Raw genomic sequence first — 22,827 nt, 5'->3', positions numbered from 1 at the left:
ACTATCTGCTGGCATGATGATGACTATTTTCAACATCTGAGTTTTGGGCGTAGTGGAGGTGGAGGTCTATGCAGTAACAGGTCAATTTTGAGTCTGAATTTCTCTGTAAGTGTAATTGTTCTAGTAAAGAAAACCATCTGATATATTTTATTGTTTTTAAATTCCTTTCTCTTGCTAAATAAATGCCAGCAGCAACAGAAGCTGTGTGTGGCTTATATCAAGTGATGATTAACCTCACAGAATCCTAGTAAAAAACATACCCAAGTCTCTAAGTTTTGAGTAAGATCTTCCATGAAATCATTTCTCAGCTTGTCAGTTATAATCACAGTGATCCTTTGGTTGGAATTCACTGGAGACCACAAGAGAACTATAACTTCATATCGACTGGAAAACAAAAGTGTCTTTTCAAATTGTTTTTTGCTTCAGTGCCATGTGGTATGCGTGGAGATCAAGGTAATTAGTGATCGGGATATGTTTTTAATCTTTCCTTTTCTTTCTGCTCTTTATGGATTTCTCCCCGCCACCCCCGACTCCCACCTGCACCCTCTTAAACGTGGCCACGTGGTCACATCCACTCTGCCCTCCACACCCTCTGTTCAGGAAATGAACAACTTCTCAAGGACTATTGTTCCACAAAGAGCATAAAATTCAGAGCATGTGTTATGCTTCAGTATAAAAGAGAATGAAATCTTTTCCTTTTTCACTGTTTTTTCCTGGTGTTAGAAGAACGAAGAAGCCTGTGGTTTTAAAATATAATTTAGGAATTGAGAATTTGCCCTACACAAAGAAAGCGCCCTATGTGCTTTATCATGCTCTCAGGGGCTTTACCCGAGGCTTCCAACATTCTTTGGTTGATTCCTAATAAGGACAGTTTGCACAGTTACAATCCAATTACCATTTGTAGATCCCTGTGGAAAAGGGGATTTTTTTTAAAGAGGAATCTTTTCCTAACTCCAGAGTATCTCTTCAGAATAGTCTTATTAAAATAAAAATCAGGAAATCCAGTTTCAATTTTTCTGCATTCTTTTTGTCCCTCCCCCATTCTCTCTCTCTCTCTCTCTCTCTCTCTCTCTCTACACACACACACACACACACACACACACACACTGACTCACACGCTCACTCAGTGACACAGCCTGCCTCCGTTCTGAGGGGACAGGAACTTCTCAATGTCCAATGACAAGATTGCATTTTTTTTGGTCCCGAGATTCACGGTAGCAGAGGTCTCTGGCAGCAAAAGGTATCCTGGGAGTCACAGCTCTGCCAGCTGGGCCATTTCTCAGACACCCGATGTAATCTGCCATTGCAGGATGCATTTTTTACCAAAAGACTAATTTTTCTTTAAAAAAAACAGGCTCGAGTTCCTACTCCCAGCTTAGTTCGGTAAAATTAGGACAGCACAGACACGGCCGAATAGAATCCATGGGTAAGCAATATGAATATCTATGCTTATGCTTCTTTTCGAGAAGGTGATTGTGCTAAAATGTTGTGATCCTTACACATCTATCTTGTGATTTGGGAAGAGTGGATTGATCAGTGTCTGAGATGTGCGACAGCCAAGTCCTGTCTGTGCCAGTAGCGATTTATGAGAATGTTATTTTTAGATCGGTTGATAATGTTAGAGCAGCTTGCAAAGAGTGAAGCGGAGCAGAGGGGAGCATGCCGTGGTGACACACGGACCGGCGCTGCCTGGGCGACAGCCGCTGCCCCGCGGGCTCCTTTGAGTTCTGGGAGAGTAAGGTGGCTACTCCTCTCCCTTGGACCTCTTGAACTCGGTGCAACATTTTATTTGCCGTAGATATGATCAATAAGGGCTTTGGAGAACAACTTGCACAGTACATGAAGCTACTAAAAGAATCTAATGGGCTTTATTTTACAAAAGAGGAAACCTGAAGCTCCTGGGTTTTTTAAGCACTGGCGGGCTTACCCTACTATAAGGCTGTGTCTCATTGTGGTGTGGTTTTTTTTTTAAGATTTTATTTATTTATTCAGGAGAGACACAGAGAGAGGCAGAGACACAGGCAGAGGAAAGAGCAGGCTCCCTGCGGAGAACCCGATGCGGGACTCGATCCCGGGACCCCAGGGTCACGACCTGAGCCGAAGGCAGGCGCTCATCCACTGAGCCGCCCAGGGGCCCCAAGGCTGTGTCTTGTAATGAAAAGACCTGGTGGCGGAAAGAGGCAGAAGGGGACCCTAACGTCCCAGATCCCGCTCTGCTTCTGTAGGAGCCACCTAACGTCTTTGCACCTTGCTTTCCTCCTTTGTAGACATGGGGGTCTGGATCGATTTCTCATGAGAAGTGACAAAATACGTATAGTGGTTTGGGGTCCGGATCCTGGAGCCCACTGCCCGGCTTCGGATCCCAACTCTGGCACTTACACTAGGTGTGCAATCTTGACAAGTGAACTTAGGACCCGTGTCTACGTTTCCTCATCTGAAGTATGGGAAGAATAATGGAAACATCGCCCTTAGAGTCGCTGTGAGAAATAAATGAGCTACCACAAATAAAGAGCTCAGGGCAGTAACTAGCAGAGAACGCACGGTCTGTGAGTGGTAGTGGGATCTTCAAGGTCAGTCCGTGTCAGAGGCCTGCCATTCTAACGTCAGTGAGCTCAGTTTATTACCGAAGGATAAGCAAGACCCTCAGCTGCCGGCCCTGTCCTTGAAAAATTCTAATTCTTGTAAACGTTTCCACTTTCCACACTCTGGGGTCAGTGCAGGCTGTTTTACCTCCTCTCCATCCAAGAGTCAAGTGAAATTTAAAACTCCGAATTAAATTGGTGGTGGGGGGCAGCCCGGGTGGCTCAGCGGTTTAGCGCCGCCTTAGGCCCAGGGCCTGACCCTGGGGACCCTGGATCGAGTCCCGCCTCGGGCTCCCTGCGTGGAGCCTGCTTCTCCCTCTGCCTGTGTCTCTGCCTCTCTCTCTCTGTGTCTCTCATGAATAAATAAAATATTTTTTAAAAAAATAAATAAATTGGTGGTGAGTAGACAGGTCCATGATCCAACTGAGGATTTACAGAAGTAAAATTGGCCTTTTGTTCTGCTGGTTTTGCCTCTGGGGACTTCCAATATGTCGCTGCATCCCCTCCATACACACTATTAGAAAGGTTCTTTCCACGGGAAACGAGATGTTGAGTGACTTTTTGTTTTTTTTTTTTGCATGGTGTTAGCACAGTGCTGGCTTGACGACGTTCATTTCTACGTCTTTGGTTTATCAGTAATTTAAATGAACAGGCCATTAGCAGATAACCGCTTTTATTTTTTTATTTTTTTTAGATTATTTATTTATTTATTAGAGAGAGAGAGAGAGGCAGAGAGGCAGAGGGAGAAGCAGGCTCCACGCAGGGAGCCCAACACAGGACTCGATCCTGGGACTCCAGGATCACGCACTAAACTGCTGAGCCACCAGGGCTGCCCCAGATAACTGCTTTTATATCACCCTGGCTTTTCATACTTTCCAATATCCCCAATTCTTACTATGTTGTGTGATTTCTTTGCAGGCTCTGTGGGATGTTGCTCAGAGAAAATCTTAGGAGAGGAGGGAAAATGTTGATTCCCAAAGACAAATCCTAATCATAGATGTGCCTTTACCTTTAGTCTGGCCCTGGGGTCAGCAGACTTTTTCTGTAAAGGGCCAGATGGTAAATATTTTCAGCTTTGCAGGCCAATGAAAGCAGCATAGACAATACCTAAGTGAATGGGTGTGGCTGTGTTCCAATAAAACTTTATTTACAATAGCAATCGGTAGGCGGGATTTGGTTCACAGGCATTTGCTTGCCAAGTCCTGGCTTGTCATTATCCCCATGTCGTAGATGAGGAAACAAAGCATAGGAGGGAGGGAAAGCTTGCCAAAAGCCACATGGCTGGAAAGTGGCAGAAGCAGAATTTAAGCCCCGGCAGCCTCGCTTGCCAGCGCTTGCTTTTGCCACCTCCCCAACTGCCCTTGTGTCAACTCATCCCTGCCTGAGAGTCTCATCTCCTGGAATCTGCCTCCATATGTAAGGGTTGACTCAAATATCATGTTCTTGGTAAGGTTGCCCTGAAAACCAACCCCCCAGCACGCCTGATACCCCCCCACACACTACCTTCTTTCTCTCCTAGGGTCTAGCCCCTTGTCACTTGTTATGGAATTTACTCATTTATTATGTTCATTTCTTATCAATTTCCTTTGCTAAACTGGAAGCTTCTTGAGTGCAGGGTAGCTTTGTTTTGTTCACTGAAGAATCCACAGGACCCAGCACAGTGCCTGGCCTGTGGAAGGTGCTCATTCAGTGCATGTTGAATGAGTGAAGTGCACATTTCCATAATGCTACGGTGACAGTTTTTGATACTTCTTGTGTAGCAATAAATAGCTACTATACCAAAGCAAAGGTTAAAACGGACTGCCATACCTGCCAACTGTTCAGAATTTTCTAAAATTCCTTCTCTAAGAAAACCGACTAGAAGGGATTAACAAAGCATAAAAATTATGTCTGATGTAGCAGAAGTGTCAAATTTTCATAAAGATCTTTTGAGAAGGAGTGGCTGACGAATCGAGAGAAGAATTAGTGAATGTTATTCTATTGAGTCCCTAAAGGAATAACTTCTTGTAAGAGTCCAAATAGGGGTGTGACAGCTACACAGATATGCTCGGCTTTGCCCAGAAGCTCATGAAGAAGAAGGGAGTTCCTTGTCATTGATGATGTGTTTATTTTGGAGTTATAAAGAACTAGGCAGCCCTTTTCAGAAATGTTGGTTGCGAGCCTGGTATTTAAATTTATGCCATGCTGCAGCAACACATGGTGATTATCTGGGAACCTTGGCTGTACGAATGACAGCTGGCCACAGTAGAAAACAGTTAAAAAGAAATTTAGGCCCCAGTATGGTTTATCTAAACGGCATGCCGTTTTTCAGGCCTTAACTTACCGATTCGGTCTTTTCTTCTGCTCCTCACCCATGTGGAGCCATAATCCAGCTGGCTGGCTTATGACCACCGAGAAGAGGCATCTTACACATAGTGGAAGCATTTATTCATGAATTCAGTGCACATTTCTTAAGAGTTTTTGGTGTCACTAAAACTGCCAGGTTTAAAAAGGGTATGCAAATTTAGAGTAATGATGATTAATAGAATAACTTTAATTACCATGTATTCAAGACTTACTGGGAGCTAATAAGCCCTCTCCAAGAAATGCACTTGCGTTGTTTCAAACGATCACTACAAACCTGAGAGTTGTCTTGTTCTTTGCTCCATCCTCTGGATGAGAACACTGAGGCTCAGAGATGCTCTGAATCTTGCCAAAGAGCTCATCTCTATCTGAACCCAAGTCTTCACCACAGTACCAGAGGGCCTCAGTCTTTATTGTGCAAAAATCAGAAAACTCTGGGGATGCTGGTTTATGATGAAGGCGCTCGAGCCCCATTCTTTGTGGCCCTGATTCTCTGAATCTTTCTTAGAGCCCAGAAACCTGTATGTTTAACGAGAATCATCTGCCCAGGTATTCCACTGCCCTAGGTCTGCAGGCCATATTTTGAAGAGCCCTGCATTGCACTCCTTGCTGGTTTCCTTGGCCTTGGGAAGTTTACAGTTGGATGAGGCTAAAGAGATGCCACAATTAGAGACTAGTCCCAAGGACATAAAAAAACAATGTGGTATAGACCCAAACCAAAATTATTTCAATCAATTTTATTTCATGGGAAAAGCAAATCTGTTTGTAGAGATGCAATCTAGCCCAAAAGAATGACCTTTCTGAATAAATCACAGATATTAGATTGTTGGTTTTTCAGTGTGTCTTTTGCTTCTTTTTTTCTAAATGTGGAGACATATACTTCTGGTGGGAAGAAAGTCTCTTTAGTTAATGCTTTTGGTGAATTGTTCTCCACTTGATCAACATTCTGTTGTATTGAGACCTTTTTGTGGTTTGTTTGTTCCTTTTAAATTGGTTCGTGTTGTTTGTGCTTCTTAATGCTGGTTTTAAATAACTTCCATAATTCTGTTTACTTACATAATACACAGAATGATACGTGTATAATATACATAATGCATAGTATACTTAAGAATACATAGTGCATGCATCTGATGTTAAACCAAATTCACCAATGATTGTTAATAGCTCCTGACACCATCATTTTAAGTAAATTCTATGTAATCTGGGCCTAACAGCAGATGTAACCTATGCTATGCCAGGGTTTCTCAGCCTCTGGACTATGAACGTTTTGGGCCAGATATTTCTTTATTGTGGGGGCTGTCTTGTGTGTTGTAGGATGTTGAACAGATCCCTGACCTTTACACACTAGATACCAGTAGCAAAGCCCTCCCCAGACTTATGACAGCCAAAAATGTTTCCAGACATTGCCAACAGTCCCCTGAAGGGGCAAAAATCACCCTCAAAAACCACTGTGCTGTATCTTTTTTGTAGCATGTTGTTACCCTTTGTTAATGCAGTCCAATAGTACTCCAGATTTAAAGGATATTTTTTACAACTGTCAAGGCCTTTAGTCTATCCAGAAACATGGGGTCAGTTTCAACTTCACTTACATTTATGTTTATTGAAATAAATTTGAAATCATCCACTTTCAACCTTGAAAGAAAAACCCTATGGCAACCACTCAGAAGACTAGATCCAGAGCCTTAAAATGAGTCATCCCTTTATGAGATGAGCAGTCACCAAAGAAACATGTCGGCCTGGAACATGATTTGAGAGTTGAGGAACAGCCAGAAGCACAGTCGAGGCTGTGCTGGTGGGCTTTGGCACTCTTCTGGGTGCTTGTCATGAGGATCACAGGGCAATAGCGACCTTTGTGGTCATGTCTTCCTGCTCCTAAGAGGTCTGATGGGTGAGCATGGGTGTCATGGATTCATTATTCTCTGGGTCTGATACTATTATGCTTATCTTCTGCCCTCATATACTGGCAGGTTTTTTCATCAACAGGCTCTGTTTCAAAAGACAGTTTCTTTTCTTTTCTTTTTTTCTAAGAGAGAGGATGGGGAGAAGGAGAATCTTAAGCAGGTTCCATGCCCAGCATGGAGCCCAAAAGACTGTTTCTCAGCAGCTTATTCAAATCCACAAGACATCTCCCACATAGATGAAACATTACATGGTTTCTTATTGAACATGTGACGTACCTGATTCATTTAGTTCATAGATTGACAAATATTTTTTCAGTGACAGTTAAGGGCCAGGTACTGTCCTGGATACAGGGACCAAGGAGAAGAAACCAGGCGAGTTTCTTACCCTCTTCAATCTAGCCGATGTATATAGCTCATGATGCAGGGTCCTGGGACAGGGTCTCTGGTACATGACAGTAGATGCTAAATAAATGTGTGCAGGGTATTAAAATATCCTAATCTCTTTGTATCAGGGGTCGGCAAACTATAGCCAGTGGGCCAAACCCAGCTTGCTGGCTGTTTTTGTACCACCTGCAAGCTAAGAATGGCTTTTATATTTTTAAATGGTTGAAAAAGAAATCACAAGAAGAACAATATGTGGTTCTAGGTGTCTCTCTTAGAGACTTAGAGAGTGTAACTCTCTGCTCGTTCAAGTTTGAATCAGCATCACACCTAGCCAGCATCTTTGCTGATCTCTACATCTTCGACTTGCTCCTTCCCTCCATTTCTTTCAAGACTTGTTTCCAGTCATCTTTGCTGTACGTAGATCTGATCATGCTCCTCTCGCACTCAAGGTTCCTTAATGCCTAGCCATCACCTACTAGTAAAGTCCAGTCTACTTTGCAATGCCTGCAGGAAAAGCCCTCCAGGATCTGGCCCTGACTCCTGCATGGCTTCGCCTCCCTCTATTTCCTTCCTTCCAGCCTTGTAATTTCCCCAGACGAGCTCTTTCTCTCAAGTTCGTTTGCCTTGGCACCCGCCGTTTTTTCCAATGTTGCAGTTCTACTGGGCAAACTCTCTCTCTCTTATTGAACTTTTGAGTCTTCATTGAAACACTGCCTTGTCTAGAAAGCTTTCCTTGGTCCCCCAGACAGATGTCCAAGACTTTTCTCCTAGGCCCCATTGCATCTGTACTGACTTCCAGTATCATAATATCTATATTTTATGGATCATATGTGCTCTTCCTTATTAAAGTTTAACTCCAAAAGGACAAGGACCATGCTGTCACTTTGATAATCCCAAGCCTGGCTAGGACCATTCTTAGCATGTAATAGGTGCTCATTAAATTGTTAAAAGAATTAACCAGAGTGACATAGCAAATAAAAATAAAGTGTGTCTTTTGGGATGGGCTTATTTCAGTCGTAAGCTATGGTTCAGAGGTTGGCCAAGTACAGCCCACTGGACAAATCCAGCCTTTCCCTGTTATTATAAATGAAGTTTTATTGGAACACAGCCACACTCATTCATTTATGAATTGTCTATGGCTTCTTTCTGCCACAAAGGCAGGTTTGAGTAGTTTTGACAGAGACCATATGGCCTGTAAAGCCTGAAATATTTACTATCTGGTCTTTTACAGAAAAAGATAGTCAAACCCTGCTATTGATAATTGAGCCGATTAGAGGTCACATTCCTACATGCTTTTAATGAATAGGCATGTAATTCCATTTTGACACTTCAAATAGCAGTGGGCTTTCTTAGATACCCAGACTTCATTTTTAAAAGTCACCAACTCATCTGCAACTTTCATTTGGGAGGCAAAAATGCAATTCACTGACACTGTACCTTGTGGTAGCCTCAGCCTAAAACATGTGAAATGAGAAGTACACCCAAGGTGGGCGGGTTGTGAGTCCCCAACTCCCATCTAAACTTACTCTGATGATACCAAAAACAGGAAAAAGGAAGAAAAAGTGCAAAATATACTGGGCCTGGAAGAACTTTTTTCAGTTCACCAAATGTGATGGCAGTCTGACCACTTTGCCTAGATGTGCTCACTCCCTTCCCTGCCCAGACCATCCCCACATCGTGCCCCCAAACCCCTCCTGGGCTCCTGTTAGTTTTCACCATTATCCACTGGATGAAAACCCATACATGTGAAGACAAACAAAAAAGTCCACACTTCCTTTAGCTCCTCCCCAGACATGGCCTCCCCTGTGAGGCCTTTGCTGGCCCCTCCCTCTGGAACACGAATCATGTCCTCTCCTCATGCTGCCAGTCCCTTTCCTGCTTTTTGTTTTGTCCCTAGCAGTTACCATATTTAACGTACTATACCCTTTACTTACCCTGTTCATTGTCTGCCCTACTAGAGGGCACTATCTCCATCTGTTAAATGGATGAATAAATCAATGAAACCCCACATAGAAAAGAAAAAAATATCAAAGAATTAACATAGTGCCTTTTACTCTTGGGATGAACATTCTAGGCAGGAATTGGCTGCCACTAGGGAATGCAGGTGCTTTAATAGCTGCTGGGGCCAGTCTTTCTTGTGTCTCTTCTGTAAGGTGAGTGATGAGGACAGCGAAGTCTTATGGGATGCCTTCAGTGTTCCCCACATCCACACAACTTCGAGGGTATGGCCCATGGGAGCCAGCACTGCTCCTTCCTCCTGGAACCTTTTTTTTTATTGTTGAGACACTAGTAGGTCTTCGAAGCTCTTGTGCCATGGCTGGTACCTGTGGGTCACAGGAAGTCCTCCATAAGGGGACATTGGGCTTCAGAGGACCATGAGGTCTTATTTCTCGGGGCGTCACATTCTTACTGTCTGTGGGGAGGGCAGAGCTTGTCACTCTGTGGATATATGTGTGCATAGGGATATGCTCAGGATTGGGGCGGGGAGTCTTGGCTTTGATTCTTCGGTGTGCAGTATTTTAACATCAGACATCTCCGTAATTACACAGAGTTCTTATTGATCATGTCTCTCTATCGATCGTGATCAGAGTAGCTCAGAGTGCTCTAGATAGAAATTCGGTGGTTACAATTTAGCACAGAGCTTGAGGGCACATGTTTTTAGCTTGAGTTCTGGTTGGTTCCAAATCTTGTTAAGTTTTATGATTTGGGGAAGATTACTTAACTTCAGCAAGCCTCAGTTTCATCTGCATTATATTATATTTACATAGATTAGATATTACTATATTATTACTATAATGTATCATACATGTATATTATAATCATGTATTATAAGTATATATCTAATAATAATGTTATATATATGTTTATATATTATAAGCATACTAGATTGTATTATTATATAATGTCCTGTATTATTAAATACTATACAGTTTACCCTTGAGCATTGTGGGAGTTGGAATACCAACACCCCCATGCAGTCAAAAATCTGCATTTAATTTTTTACTCCCCCAAAACTTAACTCCTAATAGGCTACTTGACTGGAAATGTTACCGGTAACATAAAGTCTATTAACACATATTTTGTATGTTATATGTACCATAGACTATATTCCTACAATAGGGCAAGCTAGAGAAAAGAAGATGCGATGAAGAAAATCGTAAGGAAGAGCAAATACCTTTACGGTACCGTGCAGTGCTGATCCAAAAATATCCACGTATAAGTGAGCGGACTTGTGCGGTTCAAACCTGCGTTGTCCAAGGGTAAACTGTATAAGATAGAGTCAAAGATGGTAAACACCTCAGAAGGTTGTCAGTGACTTGGCACAGTCGCTGGCAGGTGGTAGGCTGTCCATACGTGGTCCTCCCCTACATCTAGGGCGCATGCTGGCAGCTAGCAGCAAGTCCCTCTTGTTACCGAGATCCATAATCAAAAGTTGCCCTGCGTTGCCATAGAAGAGAGGCGGGAACCCTCAGAGTGTCTTTCTTTCTTTTTTTTTTAAAGATTTTATTTATTTATTCATGAGAAACAGAGAGAGAGAGAGAGAGGCAGAGACACAGGCAGAGGGAGAAGCAGGCCCCATGCAGGGAGCCCGACGCAGGACTCGATCCCGGGACCCCAGGATCAGGCCGCTGAGCCCCCCGGGCTGCCCTGGAGTGTCTTTCCCACGGCTGTCTCCGGCCTGCGTGTGAATCATTATATGGGATCGCGTGATCCAGCAGATGCTAGAGATTTGGAGGTTTGCAAGTGACTGAGGAAATTCGTGGTTAACCAAGAGGAGATTTGATTTGAGGGGTTGGGAGATGAGTTTGGAGCCCCAAGGGGAAGCTTGCTTGACCCTGTGACTGACTGAGAGGAGGGATGAGCTTCGTGAGACACGGCCGGGCTGTGTAACTCCTGTGTCTCCTTGGTCCGCAGGGTGACTTCACCTGGAACAGCATGTCGGGCCGCAGCGTGCGCCTGAGATCTGTCCCCATCCAGAGTCTCTCGGAGCTGGAGCGAGCCCGGCTGCAGGAAGTGGCTTTTTATCAACTGCAGCAGGACTGTGACCTGAGCTGTCCCATCACCATCCCCAAAGGTAAGGCAGCGTGGGCTGTTCCATCAGGGTACCGGGAGCCCAACGTCCGCACCGCCAAAGCCGCCAGCTGCGGGCTCATCCCACACCTGACAGTCACACGGGAAGGGAGCACCAGCTCCTTGGCTGTTGGCCAGCATTAATGTCCACTTTGAAAGACATGCTCAAGGGGCACAACCGACATGTCAGCCAATATGCTTATTTAAAGGGAAGGTTGGCTTGAGGCATTAGAAGGAAAAGCCATGTGTATCTCACCAGTCTGCCTAACTGCAGCACAGTCCGTTGAAAAGAACTTTCGGAAAGGCCAACTTCAAGGGCTCCAACTAAAACCGTGTCTATTTCAACACGATTTCAAAATAATTTGTTAAAAAGAATGTTTTCACAATCTATTAAACATGTCACTTGACCTTATGCTAACCCAGAGTCAGGAATTACACTCGTGTTAACCAGTTTTTATCGTCTTTCACCTGGAGTGTCTATGCTGAGGTTCACCACTGGGAACCATTCAGGCCTCATGCCCTGAGGTTTTTACAAATCCAGGTCCTGGTTCTGGTAAAGATGAGACGCATGTATTTGAAATCCTGCAATCTGTAAAATTCTGTTTCTGAATGTTTACTATCTTCTATAAGGGCACTTTATACTTTGTGAAAGTGTAGAGCACAAAGGTGATTTTTTTGTTGTTCTTTCGGTTTCTCAACAAAACAGAACTGTTGTTGGCAGACCCAATATGCCGTGAAGGGAATGATGACTCTAAAAAGTCCGAATTGGATGTACATCAGATACCAGGGAACAAACATTCTTCATAGCTTTGTTTTTCAATCCAGTTAATTTGATGTTTCTTTTTGTTCCTGCTTTTTAAAGAGTCCACTAAATAAACAACCTTTACCAAATAGACAGGTTTATAAAAATTGTCTGCTAGAAGCTCTGTCTCCATTACTTGTTTCTAAGACCGTGTGGTTCCTAGCATGTTCAGGGAAATATTGCTCTAGCGAGATGTTCAAAGATGTTTGGGCTACAGGAGTTATTGTGATGTTTTCTATCAAAATAGGAACTAATGATTTACAAATGATTTCTTACTTAGGGAGGAGAGAAGGGATTGTGTGGCTGAGTGGAGAGAAACAGACATCACCCAAGGTTTCTGAAGCTCTTGTTTGGGGCAGAGGATTGTAGACATCAAATATTTACCGAGATCCTTCAAATACTGGGCCAGTGCTGAGTGCTATGATGGCAGCTTTGGTCTGAGGGTGGTGAGCCCTCAAGTGGAGGTTCTTGCAGGCTCAGACTCACTGTGTGAATAATTTATTCCAGAAAAGGAATGCAGTGGTCACGGCCTAGAGCCTAAAGAAATGAACACAAGCCTAATGAGACAGTGGGTATAACGAAAATGACAACATACTCAAGTTCACACTTCTGTTCTCTGTCTGTCACTCTAGAATGATTGTAGGGGTTTGTTTATGGGTATCTGTTTGGATACCCCTCTTGGTTCGGGAGATTGGTGCTTCCAGGGCTCAGATGAATGATAGCCTGACATACTCATCGGCAGCTGGGATTCCCCATAGAAAGGGAAGAATTGAGGAGTGGGTGGTTGGGAAGTTACTTGAGGTGATTTCCTAGAGTGGGCTGCAGGGGTGGGCCCAGAGAGCCTGCAGAGTTTGACCTCTCGAGCTATAGTGATAGGTGGATGTTGATGATACAGGCATAGACACAGACAGATTAGAAGACAGCGGACGAGCATGTGGACTTTTACTCCAGACTGCCTCTCTACTGTCAGCAAAATAGGAAGCCATCTCATCTGCTAGGAGTGAGGATGGGAAGGAGGTCCAGGGGATTTGAGGAAAGCAGAGAGAAGTGGAAGAGAAAGAAGCAGGTGGACCAGCCGTGTTGCGGGATTGCAGGGCAGCCCAAAAGGTCCATTTGAGGCCAGTAGCTAGGAATTTAAATTGCAAAATAAACATCCTGGCAGCTAAACATGGCTAAAGCAAAACATACCACTTTGCACTTTAAATTTCTCGGCCCCAGTTAATCTAATTTCCTCTCACCAGAGTTAGGATTTTCTAGTTGAGTTCAGTGACAGGAGACAGGGACATGGCTGTTGAGAGTGCATCTGTGGTAGGCCAAATAATGCACCCCCAAAGATGCCCACGTCCCAGTCCCCGGAGCCTGCAAATGTTACCTCACGTGCCCCCCAAATCTTTGCAGATATGATCAGTTAAGGTCCTGGAGATAGCGAGATTATCCCAGATTACCTGGGAGGGCCCAGGCTAATCACATGGTTACTTAAAAGCAGAGAAACTTTCCCAGCTACGGATGAGTCCCAGAGAATGGGGACTATGGAGAATGGCCAGAGACAGGCATTGGTGCTGGCTTTGAAGGCAGGGGAAGGGCCACAAGCCAAGGGACGCAGGGGACCTCTGAAAGCTGGAAAAGGCAGAGAAACAGAGTCTCCCCAGAACCCTGGAAAGAATACAACCCCGCTGACGCCTTGATTTTAGCCTGGTGAGACCCACTTCAGACTTCTGACCTCCAGAAATGTCAGATGATAAATTTGAGTTAAGCACTAAGTTTATGGTTGTTTGTTAAAGAAGTTATAGCAAATGAATTAGTGCAGTATCTGCGGGAATAATTATAATACCAGACTGTGGGATCTCAGTTGGATAAGAAGAGAAGTTAGGAATAAATACAGAGTCTATATTTTTCTTGAATAAGGAGAATCAAAACTAAAAAGACATCAATTATGTCATTGATGAGCTATAAACTGAAAGTGATGTCAAAAAACACACCATAACAATTTGTTTTTGTATTATCACTAAATTGTTCTAAACGTCATTTAGACAAATAACTATGTGAGAGGAGGCAGGGGAGATCTGAGAAAGAGGTCAGGTGGAAAGTATCCCTACCCATTTATTAAAATGTCATACGACTAAAGCAATTGTAAGAGGATTGTACTGCTTCACAACAGGCGGATCGATAGAAAACAACAGAGTTCAGAAATGAGCAAAAATAAATATGAGAACTTGTGACATGATAAATATTGCTCCATTTTTTTGGTCAGGGGGAGAATGATGGATAATCATTAACAATTAGTGAGAATGAGACGACCATTGAGGAGAAAAGGTTGGACTCTGACCTTAGTCCTTACATCAAAATAAATTGATGTGGAAGAAATATCTGAGGATTTTTTAAATGAAACTATAAATGCACCAAAATAAGCCATAGCTGGATATTCCTCTATTTTTACACTGGGGAAGGCATTACCCAGAAAACATAAAGAAAGAGAACGACACATTTCAGTACGTTCAAGAACAAAAAATAGAATCATCTGTGTGACAAACAAATTAAGAAATAGAAATTTACAGCACATTTGACCAACTAAAGGCTGGCTTCTGTACTCCGTAAAGCTTTATTACAAATTAATCTGGAAAATAAAAATAATTAAAATATAGGCGGATTACGGGCAGCACACAGAAAAAGGGATAAATACAGATGGTTGACAAATATTTGAAAAGATGTTCACTCTCGTATGTCTTAAAGAAAATGCAAGCTAAACACCAGGGAGGTGTTTTCCCTCTTAGGTTGGAATGGCTCCAAAAGTTGGGTAATAGACTTGATGGAAAAGCAGACACTCTCATACTCTTGGTAGTTTTGTCATTGCGGTAACGTACGAGGCAGTTGGGCAACATCTAACTTTTCAATGGCTCAGCCATCTGACTTCTAAGACTATCTCACACATACACACTTGTGTTAGCTGAGGTTGGCTAAGCCCTCGGGGCCTTAACTCAATGAAAGTTTCTCACTCAGGCATGTATCCCTTGCAGATTGGATGTGGGGGCTGGGACAGGGGACTCCGCTCCATGCAATTATCCAGGGACCTAGGCTTCTCACACCCTGTGGGCTCCTTCCTCCTCGAGATCCATTCAGCCAGGAGACACACAAACTAAACACCGATAATATTGACATAAACCTTATAAAATGACTGATGAGCTTAAAATTTGTTAGCCCTTCTCACTAAGATATTTTACAAAGGTACTTTTGAAGATGCTACACCGGACCTAGAAAAATCTTTGGTGTAGAGATCAGGAGGCGGGAGGGATCCTGTCCGTGAGTTTTCACGACAGCCATGGAATGTTTCCTCCCGGTCAAAGGCTGCTCATGGCATAGGCTTTGGAATCAGGCTTGCTAGTCTGTAAACGGCCCGATCCTGGACAGCAGACCCAGGGAACAAGTGTAGGGAGCATGGTCCAGAAATCAAATAACACCTTATGGCCTGCATGAACTTGTCATTTATTCAAAACACATCAACCAAGTACTACTTATCTATCAGATAGTGTGTTCAGCTCAATGAACATGATCTTGGTAGCATTTTAATACAAATGGTCTAAGGCAGCGGTTAGCAGCTGGCCTGCTGGTCACACCCAGCTCACCATCTGTTTTTGTAAATAAAATCTGAATTGGAACACAGCCATGCAGCTTCATGTACAGATCGTCAGCGGTGCTTTCATGCAGCCATGGCACACTTGGGCAGTGACAGCCCATGTGTCTCACGGGCTCAAGTGTTTACTGTCCGGCCCTTTACAGGAAAAATCGGCTGTCTAAGGTAACATGAAAGGAAATGACTGATTTCTGCCACAGTCAGGAAAGCATGTTACTGCAGGCACTGGAGCTTCACCTCATTCTATATTGTAAACGAAGTATTTAAAGCCAAATGATGGGGCACTGGGGTGGCTCAGTGGTTGAGCATCTGCCTTCGGCTCAGGCCGTGATCCCGGGGTCCCGGGATTGAGTCCCACGTCGGGCTCCCCGCAGGGAGCCTGCTTCTCCCTCTGCCTCTGTCTCTGCCTCTCTCTGTGTCCCTCATGAACAAATAAAAAACCTCAAAAAAAAAAAAATTAAAGCCGAATGGTTGTCCCAGAAGACGGAAATGCGTATTCTTGTTTTCTTTAGTGCTCTTTCTCCCCCTCTTCATTCAGTAAATTTCTGATATTACATTTGATGCTTTACTGCTCTCTCTCTCTTTCTCTTTCTCAGTAGCAACCTAGGTGTGCAGCCTGGAGGAGGTAGATACGTGGGGCTTTAGCTTCTCAAGAGGTAGAAGCCTTTGATGAAGGCTACAGTATCATGTCAAAAGTCATCTACATCCACCAGGATTTCCTAGTCAGTCAATAGACAAAACATAGATACATCAATTATATTAAAAGATAGAACAGTGGATGGCATTTATCCACGTTACCACTGGTGACACTTAGAGATACGAGCCGTCTTGTCTACCTATCCCAGCAAAAGTCGGGCATGACGGAGAGCTTTCTCTGCAGCCTCCTCTGTGACTTTCTTCTTGGATGCTCTCCTTTGTACCTCGGGGCTGTGGCCATGTCAAGTTCTCCAACGTGTGCTTCCATATGGTTCTGTTCTGCTGCTGAGCAAGCAGCCGGGCATGATCGCAGGTGGTTCTTTAAGCCATAGGCTTTGTGCCTCCATGTTCACGAATGGCTTCCTTTATGTTCTCAGACCATAGTTTTCTATCCAGGGTCTTGTCCCTGCTGGTCACATTTACACATACTTGTATATCTTTGTGGGAGCTGCAACTATTATTGCACAAGGTTTTGGCATCTTGAACAAAACTTTGGTCACTGCAGTTTCTGAAAGATTCTGGCACCTTTCAAAGATTTCAAGACTATACTATTCTCTCCGTTGGGATCATGGCCCAAAAGTAAACTTGATAATTACAAAGAATGTCTCATCTCTGAAATATGAATAGGAGCTCCCAGTTTTGCTTTTTTTTCTTTGTTTCTCCGTGAGTGAAACAAAGGCAAGTAAATAGTAACTGAAATTAAATATCAAGTGCTTTTAAAGCAATCAGGCTTTCTAGGTAATTTGAAATGGAGTCCTCAAGATGATTTACAAACTGATTTAGTGGGTAATTATAAAATTGTTACAAATGCAAAGCTCTGGAAAAGTAGTTTAAAGGGTCTTCACTTAAGGTAGGAGTGGACAAACTTCACCCCAAGGGCCAAATCCAGCCACTGGCTATTTTTACAAATAAACTTTTATTAAAACACAGCCATAAAACACACACACACACACACACACACACAGCCACGTTCATTTGTTGCTACACTGTCTAAGGTTGCTTTAGTGCTACCCTAGCAGAATGGAGTAGTTTTGGCAGAGACCCTATGGCCCACAGAGCTGAAAATATTTACAATCTAGACCTTTCCAGAAAAGGCTCATTGGCCTCTGATTTAAGAGATTAATATTGGGATCCCTGGGTGGTGCAGCGGTTTGGCGCCTGCCTTTGGCCCGGGGCGCGATCCTGGAGACCCGGGATCAAATCCCACGTCGGGCTCCCTGCGTGGAGCCTGCTTCTCCCTCTGCCTGTGTCTCTGCCTCTCTGTCTCTCTCTGTGTGACTATCATGAATAAATAAAATCTTTAAAAAAAGAGATTAATATTAATTTGATATAGTAATTTATAGTTATTATCTACGTAGTTGACCAAACATGCCATTCTATTCATTTCAATGTCTTCATTATCTTTATTTTACGGTAAGAGTGTTTTTTAATGATCAGAACTTTGTAACTCTCAGATGTTTTGAGTGATTATATTTAAGTGTTTATATCTATTTTTAAAATTTATTTATTTATTTATTTATTTATTTATTTATTTATTTGAGAGAGAAAGAGAGAATGCATGAGGTGGGTAAGGGGCAGAGGGAGAGGGAGAAGCAGGCTCTCTGCTGAGCAGGAAGCCCCACAAGGGGCTCGATCCCAGGCCCCTGAGATCATGGCCTGAGCTGAAGGCAGATGCTTAACCAACTGAGCCACCCAGGCACGTGTAAGTGTTTATATTTATATTATAAACACTTAAATATAATATAATTAATTGTATACTATGATTCATTGTAATCTGACCTCTCTCCTCTTACCCTCCCTATCGTAGATCCCACCCAATACACACAGATTCAAACTTGCCAGGGATGTCTTTCTTAGGGAAGCCTGGCATTACATGACAAGGTGGTGCAAATATAAGTAGAAAAACATATCCCACAACAGAGTTTTGGATTATCCACCGTTAAGATGCTTTGGCCTCAAATTATGGAAACCAAACCCCAAATGGCTTAAATAATAAAGAGATTGATTATATTACTTTACAGGGAGCCCAGAGATAGGCTGGTTTCAGGACTCAGGAATTTCTTCCCAGCCATAATCAGGGGGTCACTCTGTTCTTTGGCCGGCTTCCCTCATTGTCACAAAGTGACTGCAGCAGCCCCCAACGTCACAGCCTCTATGGCAGCAGGAAGAAGCAGAGAAGCAGGGACTCTTTAGCAGGTAACTTCTTCATAATAGAGGATATTTTCCCTGCTGCTTCTCAGTAGGCTTCCCTCACTTCTCCACCCCCAGAACAGCAACATCAGCCAGTGTCCAAGTCCATAGTGGCAAGCAGAAAGAAATCACTGGAGTTGGCTTGACCTCAGTTTCCTTTCCTGAGCCTGGGGTGAGTACTCATCCCGGGATGCATGACCACCTGGAGAGTGAGCACCTACCAAAGCCGGGAAAGAAAAAATTGGGGGGGGGGGTGATGAAGTAGGATAAAGATGGATTTAGATTAGAAACTATTGGTGTGCATAATGGCAGTGTCATCCGTCATTGCCAAGAAGCCATAGGGAGGAAGCCATCCTTCTAGCACATTCATTTGCTTTAGTGTCTAGCACAGGCCTTTGCATAGATCTGTGCCTCAGGAAATCTCTGAGAAATTGAAGGAACTGGATTTAGAATTCAGTCATAGCATATTTATTTATATAGTGTTCCTATCTCGTTAAGAATTGTTTCATATGTTTCAAAGAATAATCAAAAACAAGGATGAAAAAGGAAAGGATGAAGACCCTAATAGTGTTCATCTAATTACATCACTTGTCCAGTTACTGAATCTGTGAGAGCTGTTTTCATGGGATCCACTGGCAGAAATTTGGAAGCGTTCCCAGGCTTTAAAGGTTATGATTTAAAGATATTTGAGTCCCTTCTTACTTGTTCACCGTAAAACAATATCTGTCAAAAGAAAGTACGTAGCACTGGCCCCTTACACAGATCCAAAATCAGACCATGTGTAGATACCCTTGTCTGACTCTACCTTTTCAATTTGAACCACAAGTTTTGGCTTTAAAACAAGTAATGATGAAACTTCTGTAATTTGGAGTTTAATTTCCTTAGCAATACAGGGTATTCTTTGGGATAAGTGATTTCTGTCTTTTTGTTCTCCTACCTGCTTTCTTTCCCTTATGCTCCAGGAAAGAAATATGGCTTCAGGAAAAGACTTGCCAAAAGCCATTTTTCTTGCTCTGATATTTGGAAACTTCTGTCTCTGCAAACATAATGCTTACCTAGACTAAGTTAAAAACATTGTTTTTGATTTAAGGAATATGCGATAAGAAATGCAAGTTCAGATGCCTGGAAAGACAGGCTAGCTCCTAGCTTAGGGAAGAATAACAACAGGGCTGCCCCTTTGGAACATGAGCTTATAGCCTTTTTTCTCTTTACTCACAGCATTTGAATATGGAAAAAATGACAGCAAGTAAAAGATCCTTCTAGGGCATAATTTGATCATGACTGGTTATTACAGCAAGCAGTGATTATAAAGAGCGCCTGGTTAAGGAAAAACCATCGTTGAGCTTTTCAAACCCATGACATCCAAGACATGTGATTTGCTTTGCTACCTCACGTTTTGATAGAATAACAAGACATGATCAACAAATCAAATATTTCAACGATTTTCTGTAATAGAAAAACACTTGCTTTGAGGCTCAAGAATCTAAAGGGGTTTTTTTTTTTCCTCCTAAGGAAAAATTTCAGAACTAACGACTTTGCCAAAATAGTTTACACAAAATGGGAAAGGTTTCTTAGTATTTAATTGAACTGGAAGCATGGTGACCTCCAAGAGCCGACTCTCTTTACAGCAGTGAGAGAGACTCACAGAATGTTCCTACTTTCTGACCGCAGCTTTGATAATTTCACCACCACTTCAACATGTAAACTGTGAGGATTAGTACATTTCACAAGTACTTTGGGGAGCCTCAGCTCTGGGGGGAGGCATCTGAATTGCTTAAGAATGCCATAAATACTTTCTTCCCAGAGAAACATAGGCACTTTGGAAACAGATTTTGAAAAATCTAACCCACAAGGTGCTAGCAGGATAAAGAAACAATGCTTAATTCATTGGGGTTTACAGCAAGAAAAATGACTCAGTTGCCCTGTTTCTACTTGCTTCCTATTGCAATCAGGGTTAGTGGAAGAACTGCTAAGGATAGGGTGATACGTAAATGGAAACACTGGCCTATAAATTTGATTAAATGACCACCAGTCTTTAGCATGGAAAATCTCTTAAAAATAACACCTAAAAGTGTGTGTGTGTGTGTATATATATATACTTTTAATAATAACACCAAAAAGTGTGTGTGTGTGTGTGTGTATATATACTTATATATATACTTAAATATATACATATTGTATACTTATATATACATGTATATACTTATATGTACATATATACTTATATATAATATACTTATATATACTTATATACTTATATATATACACATTCTATACTTACATATACATATATACTTATATATAATATATACATATATACACATTGTATACTTATATATAATATATACATATTATATACTTATATATACATATATACTTATATATAATAAGTATAATAATACATATATACATATATATATGTAGTGAGACCCACAGTTGACCGAACTGTGAGATAACTTTGGGCTTGAATACGTTGTTTTCTGCTTTTTCCATGTAGGTTGTTTTCTTCCTGCATTCTTATTTAGTCACTGTCTTAAGCCCTAGTTTCCACTAAGGAGAGTGTCGTGAATTAGCTATTTTCTCATCTTTCTTCACCAATAGAATGCTTGTGTGACAGAGGGTGGGATTACCAGGAGGAAAACCTTAAGAGGCCCCGCCGGGGAAGGGCTCCTGGCCTGCGGTGGAGGGCGGCCGCCAAGCCACGGGGCCCTGTGAGAGCCCAGGCCAACCTGGCTTCCCGCCCCGCACCTGCTGGAGGCCTCTGACCAAGGTGCCTTCAGCTCGCTCTCACAGGGTTTGCAGGTGTCTGTGTGCGGCCCTGAGCCCCGGCGCCTGGGTTGGGCGTCCAGGCTGTGTCTCAGCTGCCCGTGGGCTCGGTCGGTGGCCAATGGAGGCACAGCCGGGGCGCACGGACGAGCCCGCCTGCTGGAAGTGCCGTTTAAACACGGAGCTGCCGTGGGGAAACCGTCCCCGGGCCCAGGGGGTCGTCGCTGCGGCGCCGGGGCCGGGCGGAGATCGCCCGCTCGCCGCACCCACCCGGACGCCTCCCCTCCTGAGCCGCGGCGCCCGGCCGCGCCCAGCTCTCGGGCCCATCGGGGCCCATCGGGGCCCATTGGGCGCCCCGGGTCCCGCCGAGAAGGCCGGGTGGCCGCTCGCCTGCTAACCGCGTGCAGGGCTGACCCCCCTGCCGGCTGTCGGGCCGGACTTTGAACAGGCAGCTCCAAGTGGCAGGGCCGATTTGGGGTCCCCCCCACCCCGCTGACCGTGGTGCCACCGCGCAGCCACCCCTACCTGCGGTGGGACCTGCCCGTGGGTCGCTTGCCTGGCTCTCATCAGCCCCGCTGTGTTTTCAGTGTCAACCTATAAGCCAGATGTGCCTCTGCCGCGGAGGGGACTCCCTGGAAAACGCCAGGCGCAAGGGATGGGCACAGCGAGTGGCCTCCAGGGTCAGGGGCCACTAATATTTTTTTTTCATTGATTGATTGGCGTTCAATTTGCCAACATATAGCACATCACCCAGTGCTCATCCCATCAAGTGTCCCCCTCAGTGCCCGTCACCCAGTCACCCCCACCCCCCACCCACCTCCCCTTCCACTACCCATTGTTCCTTTCCCAGAGTGAAAGTCTCTCATATTCTGTCTCCCTCACTGATATTTCACACTCATTTTCTCTCCTTTCCCCTTTACTTTATTCCCTTTCACCATTTTTTATATTCCCCAAATGAATGAGACCATATAATGCTTGTCCTCCTCTGATTGACTTATTTCCCTAATGATGTTACCACTGCTTTGACAAGCCTCCTGTCCCGAACTGGAGAGCAAGTGAATGGTTTAGTCCTTTTCTTGCCTCCGTCTCGGAAGGTCTGGGGCTTGAGAGCCCTCGACAGGGGGAGCGGATGAGACGAAGGAACGAGTTTGGGTTTCAAGGAGGCTAAGGTACAGTCTTAGTGAACGCTTTTGTAAGACGTCCACAGATTGGGCAGCTCGCCTTATCCGCATTGCCACGTAGAATTTAAAGACTGTATTTTGGCTTATCAGGACAGGCAGGGGAACCTGAAGAGCAAACAGATGGACATACGGATCACTGTCCTTGCAGGCAAGCGACGAGCACCAGGTCTGGGTAACTTATGCAGAAGAAGGACTTAGGGAACCCAGGAAGGAGGAGGTATCATAAGACAGTCTAATCAGCCACCTATGAGAATATCAGCAGGGCCATACAAACAACTCCGCT

General features: G+C 43.7%; 1 protein-coding gene across 4 annotated transcripts in view; it reads left to right on the top strand.

Moving 5' to 3' along the window:
* The window catches only part of ARHGAP6 (Rho GTPase activating protein 6), a 484,849-nt gene that overhangs the window by 396,192 nt on the left and 65,830 nt on the right, over positions 1 to 22,827 (top strand). For 3 of the 4 annotated variants that reach the window (XM_038586811.1, XM_038586813.1, XM_038586812.1), the window contains exon 2: positions 11,126 to 11,285. In XM_038586811.1, the coding sequence (XP_038442739.1) occupies positions 11,126 to 11,285 (160 nt within the window). Of the gene's footprint in view, positions 1 to 1,180; positions 1,427 to 11,125; positions 11,286 to 22,827 lie in introns of those variants that run through there. The other variant, XM_038586814.1, reaches the window with a different exon arrangement.

Source organism: Canis lupus, chromosome X, assembly GCF_011100685.1.
Source record: "Canis lupus familiaris isolate Mischka breed German Shepherd chromosome X, alternate assembly UU_Cfam_GSD_1.0, whole genome shotgun sequence".
In the NCBI taxonomy this organism is placed as follows: Eukaryota; Metazoa; Chordata; class Mammalia; order Carnivora; family Canidae; genus Canis; species Canis lupus.
This window is presented reverse-complemented; position numbering and strand designations above follow the sequence as displayed.